Source organism: Oratosquilla oratoria, chromosome 23 (assembly GCF_046742065.1).
Source record: "Oratosquilla oratoria isolate Oo_2021 chromosome 23, ASM4674206v1, whole genome shotgun sequence".
Lineage (NCBI taxonomy): Eukaryota > Metazoa > Arthropoda > Malacostraca > Stomatopoda > Squillidae > Oratosquilla > Oratosquilla oratoria.
The window spans coordinates 9,942,032-9,952,031 of NC_134799.1; the positions used below are offsets into that span (position 1 = coordinate 9,942,032).

The 10,000-nt window shown below is 45.4% G+C and overlaps 1 protein-coding gene across 3 annotated transcripts in view; it reads right to left on the bottom strand.

Annotated features, from left to right (window-relative positions):
• LOC143037962 (metalloprotease TIKI1-like) overlaps window positions 1-10,000 on the bottom strand; it is a 436,427-nt gene that overhangs the window by 412,318 nt on the left and 14,109 nt on the right. For all 3 annotated transcript variants that reach the window (XR_012967541.1, XM_076206694.1, XM_076206693.1), the window contains exon 2: window positions 8,632-8,703. Coding sequence is in view for 2 of the 3 variants with exons in the window: in XM_076206694.1 (XP_076062809.1) it covers window positions 8,632-8,703 (72 nt within the window). In the remaining variant the exon portion in view is untranslated. The remainder of the gene's footprint in view (window positions 1-8,631; window positions 8,704-10,000) is intronic.

Consider the following 10,000-nt stretch of genomic DNA (forward strand, 5'->3'; position numbering starts at 1 on the left):
ATAAACATGTACATATACAATACATTACACTCGTATACATACATTTATATTTACATACATGTGTATATATGCATGGATCTACATATGTACATTATATATATATATACATATATATATATATATATATATATATATATATATACGTATACTTATATACAGGGTATTCTTCCTACAAACTTTAAGAATAAATCCCGTACTAAGAAACAAATCAACTTAATCCAATAGTTAAAATGCACAAAAACCAAACCATTCATGGGATACAGGAGACAATGAGCGAAGCCCTGGGCCAGGGGTGGGCAACCTTTTGGCACGCGTGCAAAACCTGACGCACTAAAGACTTCATTCGGGCAAGCGAAACCCAAAGATTTGGCCGACTTTGGCACTCACACTTACAGAGGTTGCCCAGCCCTGCCCTAGCCTGTGTACTGTGTAACAGACTGAACACAGGAACGCCATCTAGCCAGCACCCCCCACTCCCCCCCTCTCGCCTCCACCTCCTCCACTCCCCCACCTCCACTTGCTCCATAGATGGTCTACTACAGGTATTCTTAAAATAATGCCCCAATACACCCTTGAGGTTATCGACACTGAAATTTTGGGGTACCCAAAAAGGCATTTTGGAAAATATCAAATGAACGATTTCGTGTAAGAATTATACTTTATTCATCCCTTTACTGAAAATAAAAATAAAACGAGTCCCCACAATTCAGCTGTTTGTTCATAGCCGTCCTGATTTCTCCTTTCTACAGTAAATTAGAAATAACAAATTCGGGAGCAGTATATAAAAAAAAAGACAGGTCTACTATTAACGGGCGATTATGAGAATAGTATACGTAATAGTTAGTGTTGTGTACTATTTAACGAAACATTGTTAACTTAAGCAATTCACTAATTACAGACATTAATTAACAGGCCATTTACTACAACGAAAGCTTATAACCCACCATTTGACCCCAAATTCAATTAACTTTGAAAGTCTTCATAATTATAACATACGGCTCGACGGCCCGGTGGTAGCGTACGCAACTTCTACTCCATTGGTCCGAGTTCGAATCCCACCCATGACTGAAATAATTTCAATATCGCTACGCTGCGAGCCGTCACTCCAACTCTCGTGGGCGGGGAGTTATGTGTGTGTGTGTGTGTGTGTGTGTGTGTGTGTGTGTGTGTGTGTGTGTGTCTCCTTTTACCTTGGTCCTTTGGATTACGTGTTGGACTCGTGATTGACAGTTATTTCCCTCCCGGAAGAGAGCTCAGAGCACGTATGACCGATCTATGGGTAATGCTATGACATTACACACATACACACACCCAACTCCCCGCCCACGAAAGTTGGAGTAACGACTCGAAGCGCAGCGATACTGAAATTATTTCAGCCCTGGGCGGTTCGTACCGCCGTAGTGACTGTGTGTGTGTGTGTGTGTGTGTGTGTGTGTGTGTGTGTGTGTGGTGTGTGTGTGTGTGTGTGTGTGTGTGTGTGTGTGTGTGTGTGTGTGTGTGTGTGTGTGTGTGTGTGTGTGTGTGTGTGTGTGTGTGTGTGTGTGTGTGTGTGCGTGTGTGTGTGTGTGGGCGCGCGCGCGCGCGTAAGGTCACAGCATTACCCATTGATTGGTCACATATGAACCCTTAGCTCCATTCGGGAGGGTAATAGCTGTCGGTCACGAGTTCAACACGTGATCCAAGACCATGGTAAAGCACATTACATACACAAAATAAATACATTACTTATGAATAACTACAGCCATGAACTGTAACGACGTGAAGTCGGTCACCAAGAAACAATGTGGATAACAGTACAGATATATGTATAGCTATATGTCCACGTACGCTTGTATGTGTAAAGACATATGCATACGCATAAATGCGTATACATACATCTATAGATGTGTATACATGCGTATGAATATGTGCGCGCATGCACGCACACACCCGCACAATAAATGAACACACACACACACACACACATATATATATATATATATATATATATATATATATATATATATATATATATATATATATATATATATATATATATATATATATATATATACCGTATTTTCCGGCGTATAGTGCACGACTTTTTCCGTTGGAAGGGCCTAAACATGGGGGGTGCGCGTTATCCGGTGGTGCGCATTATCTACGGCCTACGATAAAAATTCTGCGGCTGTGTGTGTAATTTTTTTTTCACAACAACGTGACGATGTTGGCCGTCACAAAGTCGGGACGGCACACTTCTCTGTGACGTTCCGTGAGAACAAGAAGAACAGCCATGGTGATATGAAAGAATACGCCAGCATGGGCCATGTAAATATTTGGTATAGGTAGGTATCTATCGAATCTTATTTTTCATGTTTAGATAGGCCTAAACACCGTGAGACATGATCAATATTCATGATATTTGCCCATGTTCACAGCATCCTAGTTTGAATTTTTATGTTGGCTTTGTTGCTTCACTTTAGGTATAGTACAAATTCCGTTGCGGTCGTTCATAAACTCGTGTCAAACACGTGACTACAACACCCTCTTTCGGGAGTTATATTAACTAAACGTCACCTCGATGAGAGACTGTCCTATTTCACCACTGTTATTGCAGGTTCAAAGCTAAAACGAAGCAGTCTGTAGTTTGTTTCAGTATTAAAAAATATGGTAAAGACGAATTATTTCCTTAAGATATAAAATAAAAAAATTCTGTAAAAAATCCCCAAAATTTTCTGTATATTTTACTTTAAATAAACTTTTTTTAGATCATATTTCCTACAAACTATTTAAGCTACAAAGTAATAAGGGACCAACGCACAACATGAGTCATATACCGGTACATGTAGTTCCGACTTTTTCTTAGTTGTGTCCTGATTGATGCCTAAACTGACACTTAATTTAGTGACAAATCAACAGATTTCCCAGCGGTGGCTCTAGCCAATGAAAAATACTTCTCCATGTAACCTCGTTCACATGATACTAAGTAATTAATCGCCGTTATTTCATTGGTTTATTTTTACTAACATTAATTATCGTAGTCTATGCAAATATTTGGGATCCGTAAAACAGCACTGGTACCAACATCATGAACGTTGGCCGTTTTAGCTCACCCGGAATATGCGAGATCAGGGCCGAGATTGACAGTTCTATTGCCAATCTAGCCTACACTAAACACCCTCTTGCGAGAGTTTGTTAAACTAAACGTCACTTCAGTAAAGACACTTATGAACCGAAACATAGTTACTGCATGGCGATAAAAACTTGTACACGGTGATAAAAACTTGTACACGGTGATAAAAACTTGTAAGATGAATTATTCCCTCAGGATAGTAAATTACAATTTTTCTGTAAAAATCCGAAATTTTTCATGTACATTTTGTATTCGATAAACTTTTCATGGCTCAAAATTCCCACAAAACAATGGACCAATGCAAGCAGGAGTCGCATACATGCAGTTCACGAGCTTTAGCCACCAGTGACTTTTCCTGGCATGCGCGTTATACGCCGGTGCGCGCTATCTGTGTACTGAGATAACGTAGTGCATGGGTGCGCATTATAACCCGATGCGCATTTTAAGCCGGAAAATACGGTAATATATTTATATATATATATATGTATATACATAATATTTATATAATATATATATATATAAATATGTATATATATATATTATAAAGCGCAAATGCAAATGCTGTGGTTACATTGGCTCATGGTTATTCAGTCTTTCTTCAACCTCCAACTGATTTCTTTTATTTTGAAAATTTATTTCATCTTATTTTATTTCATTTTATATAATTTTATTCTACTGCATTTATTTATTTATTCATTTATCTACTTATTTATTAATTTATTTATCTATTTATTTATTCATATATCTATCAATTCATCTACTTATTTTTTTAGCCAGATGGAAATAGAGTGCCGCAGGAAAGGTGAAAAGGAAAGGGAGGGTGAGGGAAGGGGGAAGGGGCTTGAAGGAAGGGGTGGTGAGGGAAGGAGGGGTGAGGGAAGGAGGGGTGAGGGAAGGGGATGGTGAGGGAAGGGGATGGTGAGGGAAGGGGATGGTGAGGGAAGGGGATGGTGAGGGAAGGGGGTGAGGGAAGGAGGTTTAGGGAAGGGGGATAACGGAAGGGGATGATGGAAGGGGGTTTAGGGAAGGCGGGATAACGGAAGGGGGTGAGGGAAGGTAGGATGAGGGAAGGGGGGATAAGGAAAGGGGAATGAGGGAAAGTGGGATGAGGGAAGGTGGGATGAGGGAAGGGGGGGATGGGAAGGGGGTGTGAGGGAAGGGGGGTAGGGTAAGGGGTCTGTGGGGAGAATAAATTGGGTAACGTGGTAAGGGGGGAACAGTGCAAGAAAGGTCGCGATTGAAAGGCAAGGAGATGGTGATGGGGACAAAGAAGGTGATGGGGAAGGGATGGGGAGGTTGATGGGGAAGGGAGAGAGAGAAAGAAGAAGAGGAGAGTGATGGGGAAAAGAAAGAGGAAGGAGAAGGAAAGTGGAAGGGGAAGGGGAAGTGAAAAAGAGAATAGGGAAAAGGAAAGAAAACGGAGAGGAAGAAGAAAGGGAAGGTGGAGAGAAAGAGGAGGAAGAGGAGGAGGAAGAAGAGGAGAAGGAGGAGCAGGGAAAGGAAGGGGAAGGGGAAGGAGAAGAGAGGACGAAGAGGACGAAGAGGAAGAAGGAGGAGAAGGACAAGAACGAGGAGGAGAAGGAGGAAGAGGAGAAGTAGGAGGAGGACGACGAGGAGGAGGAGGACGACGAGGAGGAGGAGGAGAGGAGGAGGAGAAGGACGAGGAGGAGAAGAAGAACGAGGAGGAGAAGAAGAACGAGGAGGAGGAGGAGGAGGAGGAGGAGGACGAGGAGGAGATGAACGAGGAGGAGAAGAAGAACGAGGAGGAGGAGGAGGAGGAGGAGGACGAGGATATGGAAGAGTAGGAGGAAGAGGAACAAAAATACGAAGGGGGGAGAAAAAGAGACAGTGGAGGAAAGAGGAGAATGAGGAAAGAAGGAGGAGGAGGGTGGGAGGGGAGGGAGAGAGTAGAAGGGGAAAGGGGTCAACAGGGGACAGTGGAGAGTGGAAAGAAGTGGGGAGAGGAGGGAAAGGGAGAGGAGGTAGGGGAGGGGAGGGGAGGGGAGAGCAGAGGGAGGAAGGGAAGGAGAGGGGGAGGGGGAGGTGGAGGGGAGGGGGAGGGGAAGGGAGGTAGAGGAGGGGAGGGGGAGGAAGAGGGAAGGTAGAGGAGGGGAGGGGAGGTAGAGGAGGGGAGGGGAGGTAGAGGAGGGGAGGGGAGGTAGAGGAGAGGAGGGGAGGGGAGGTAGAGGAGGGGCTGGGGAGGAAGCGGGGAGGGGGAGGAGGAGGGGGGTAGAGGGAGAGGGAAGAGGGGAGGGGGAGAGGGAGAGGGAGGAGAGGGAAGAGGGGAGGGGGGGAGAGGGGGAGGGGGAGAGGGGAGGGGGAAAGGGAAGGGGGAGAGGGGAGGGGGAGGTAGAGGGGAGGGGGAGAGGGGAGGGGGAGAGGGGAGGGGGAGGTAGAGGGGAGGGGGAGAGGGGAGGGGGAGAGGGGAGGGGGAGAGGGAAGGGGGAGAGGGGAGGGAGAGGGGAGGGAGAGGTAGGGGAGGGAGAGATGCTGGAGGCGGCACAACACGCAACCTAACAAGGGCACAAGAGAGAAAGAGAGGGAGACCTTGAGGCAAAGAGTAGAGAGAAGGAAATGTGGAGTGAGAGAAGGGAGGCAAGAGGAGGGGAAGGAGGAGAGGAGAAGGGAGGAGAGAGGGAGGAGGGAAGAGGGGAGAGGGGAGAGGGGAGAAGAGGGAAGAAGAGAGGAAAGGGGAGAAGAAGGGAGAAGAGAAGAGAGAAGATGAGAGAGGAGTTGAGAAGAGAGGTGAGAAGAGAGGAAAGGGAGGAAGAGAGACGAGCAGAGAAAAGAGAAAAGGGAAAAAGAGAGGAAAGTGAAGAAGAGAGAAGATGTGAGAAGAGCGGAGATGAGAGAAGAGGGGAGAAGAAAGTGGACCGGAGAAAAGAGAAGAAAAGTGAAGAGAGGAGAGGAGAGAAGAGAGGAGAGGGGAGAAGAGAAGAGAGGGGAGAAGAGAGGGGAGTATAGAAAAGAGTTGAGAAGGGAGTATAGAAAAGAGTTGAGAGGAGAGGGGAGGGGAGAAGAGAGGAGAACTGAAAGGAGAGAAGAGAGGAGACCTGAGAAGAGAGAAGAGAGGAGAGCGGAGAAAAGAGAAGAGAGGAGAGGGGAGAAGAGAGAAGAGGGGAGAAGAGAGGAGAAGGGAGAAGATAGGAGAGGGGAGATGAAAGGAGAGGGGAGAAGAGGGGAGGGGAGAAGAGACAAGAGCTGAGAAGAGAGAAGAGAGGAGAGGGGAAAGGAGAGGAGAGCTAAGAAGACAGAGGAGAGGGGAGAAGAGAGGAGAGCTAAGAAGACAGAGGAGAGGAAAGGGGAGTAGAGAGGAGAAGAGAGGAAAGGGGAGAGGAGAGGGGAGAGGAGGGGGAGATGAGAGGAGAGGGGAGATGAGAGGAGAGGGGAGAATAGAGAAGAGGGGAGAGGAGAGGGGAGGATAGAGAGAGGAGAAGATAAAAGGGAAAAAAGAAGAAAGGGGAGAAGAGAGGACAGCGGAGAATGGAGAAGAGAGGATGGGAAAAGAGAGGGGGAAGAGAGAAGGGAAAATACAGAAGAAATGAGAAGATAGGTGAGGGGAGAAGAGAGGAGAAGAGAGGAGAGAGGAAAGCAGAGAGGAGATGAGAGCGGAGAAGAGAGAGAAGGGAAGGAGAGAGGGGAGAAGAGAGGGGAGATGAGAGGAGAGGGGAAACGAGAGGGGGAGTGAAGGATGTGAGGAGCCTACCCCAGGAGGCGCTGAGTAGCTTCGGCCGAAGCCGTCACCTCTGCCCAATTAAGCGCTTTAGGGACTGTTGGTAGACAAGTAACTAACAGTCACTGCTGGGAATCGGAGAGGAGTGCGGGACTCGAACCCGGGATTAAAAGAATGCTAGACCAGCAAGCACGCTTCCGATGACGCCATAGTGCACACGAACGCTCCATCGATATGACGTCACCGAACAAGGAATGACGTCACTTATCTTACGTCATATCTCCATCACTCAAAAACAAAGAATGAGTGCCCTAGATAATCGTTTGACGATTATCGTTGAGCCGTGAACGATCATCGTTGAGCGATAATCGCACCGACGGAAAAGTACTTTTATTCGCGTTACGACCTCCGGGAGACGACCCCACCGGGAAAGGTAATGGTTGGGTGACAATTACCTCTGGCTGCTCAAATGGGCGCAGAAATTATCATTCATAAACTCTCTCTTATTCTTTCTCTCTCTCTCTCTCTCTCTCTCTCTCTCTCTCTCTCTCTTATTCTATCTCTCTCTCTTTCGCTCATGCTCTCTTCATATCCCCATTCTCTCTTTCTTTATATCATATATATATATATATATATAAAATATATATATACATATATATATATATATATATATATATCACCTTTCTTCCTTTTCTTTCTTTTTCTCTCTCTATCCCCCTCTATCTTCCCCCTCTCTCTTTCTCTTTCTCTCTTTGGGCGCAGAAAATATTATTAATTCTCTTTCTCTCTCTCCTCTGTTAATATAGGTTAAAAAGGAATAACAAACCAGTTACCGAAAACGATTAGAAAAAAGAAAATGACAATAAGGAGGTCAAGTTTCCCTTTAATATTTATAAAAAAAAAAACTGAAAACGCTTTAAAGACTGAAAACATATTCGGCATCGTAAAACACAAACTTTGGCGTATTTCGGCTAAAATACGCATATTTAATGGCGAGACATAATGAGTGTGTGTGTGTGTGTGTGTGTGTGTGTGTGTGTGTGTGTGTGTGTGTGTGTGTGTGTGTGTGTGTGTGTGTGTGTGTGTGTGTGTGTGTGTGTGTGTGTGTGTGTGTGTGTCTGTGTGTCTGTGTGTGTGTTTGTGTGTGTGTGTGTGTGTGTGTGTGTGTGTGGGTGTGTGTGTGTGTGTGTTGTGTGTGTGTGTGTGTGTGTGTGTGAGAGAGAGAGAGAGAGAGAGAGAGAGAGAGAGAGAGAGAGAGAGAGAGAGAGAGAGAGAGAGAGAGAGAGAGAGAGAGAGAGAGAGAGAGAGAGAAGAGAGCATTTTGTGGTATGGGATCAAAGATCAACAAGAAGTCAAAAAATGTTTGGAAGATGTTAGGAAGTATATATAGCTTTCCACATAGATGTGTCCACTTGTGAAACATGCTGAATGAAAATATAGCCCAAGCCAACAAATTCAATGAATTTAAGACATAGTTTGGTGAGTGGAGGCCAAGAGACGGGGCTCCATGAGCACAGCTCCAACTTTGTATACTACAAATATATAACTATTATGGGTATACACATTTAGATAAATATAAATAGGTGAATACAACTAGGTAAATACAACTAGGTAAATACAGCTAGGTAAACAAACACACACACACACACACACACACACACACACACACACACACACACACACACACACACACACACACACACACACACACACACAAACATCATCTTTCTCATTTATCTTATTCGCTTTTCTTCGACAGCTGTATATAAATCATAATTTACACTGTATGAATTCATGATTAATAGATGGTGTGATTACACAAGGCTGTCGCGGTCGTCCTCCTCACCTGAAAGTCTTTGCAGAACTCCGGCCTCTTGTGGCGCCGACCCGCCGAGCCTTCTCGCACCTGGACCTGCACCTGTAGGGGGCACCGAAACACCTCTCATCAGTGGATTATCTATGGATACAGGTATTTAAGTAGACAGATAGATAGGTAGGTAGATAGATAGATATAGATATATGGATAGACATAGATATATATACAAGTAGCCATATACAGATGAATATATATATATATATATATATATATATATATATATATATATATATATACATAAATAGATATAGTCTGAGATACAAGTAAATAGAAAGGCAGATAGATTAATGAAGTCACTACGTAAATGCAACTTAAAAACATATCAACGAATTATCACATTGATTACAAGTAAATAGATAAATAGATAAGTAATAAATAAATACACAAACACAGATAAACACATATAATAATAAAATAGATATTTAAATAATAATGACGTTACTCAGTGAGTGGCGACTACATATGTACATATTTGGGAAATAAAAGTAAAAAACGGAGGAGGAAGGAGGAAGAATGAAGGAAAGGAAGAGGGGAAGAGTAGGGAAGAAGAAGAGGAATAGGAAATGAAAAAGAGAAGGGGAAAGGAGAGAGGAGAGGAGAACTAGAAAGGAGGGAATAAGGGGAGGAGGAGGAGGAGGAGAAGGAAGAGGAGGAGGTGTAGGTGGAGGAGGGTAGGAGGTGGAGAAGGAGAAGGGTACGAGGTGGAGGTGGAGGTGGAGGAGGTGGAGGAGGAGGTGTAGGTGGAAGAGGTGGTGGAGGTGGTGGAGGTGGTGGAGGTGGTGGAGGAGGTGGAGGAGGAGGGTAGGAGGTGGAGGAGGAGGGTAGAAGGTGGAGAAGGAGGGTAGAAGGTGGAGAAGGAGGGTAGGAGGTGGAGAAGGAGGGTAGGAGGTGGAAAAGGAGGAGGTGGAGGTGGAGGAGGAGGAGGAGGAGGAGGAGGAGGAGGAGGAGGGAAGAAGGAGGAGGGCGAAATTCGGGCGAAGCAAAAGGAGGAGTGTGAGAGTGAGTGAGGAGGAGGAGGAGACAGGGGAATTCATCAAGGCCAAACGATTCCATTCATCTGTGCAGAGGCGCCGCCTCCGCCCCCGACGGGTCCGAAAGGGACGACAGGAACCACCTCGTGGATCACTCGACGAAGGAGGCGCCCTCCTCCTCCTCCTCCTCCTCCTCCTCCTCCTCCTCCTTCAGGCGTCGCGTCGGTATACTGAAGGGGGTCAAGGCCTTCAGCAGAACCTGGCTCTCTCTCTCCTCTCTTTCTCTGCCTCTCTCTCTATCTCTCTCTCTATTTGCCTTTCTCTCTCTTCCTCTGCTTCTCTCTCTCTCTCTCTCTCTCTCTCTCTCT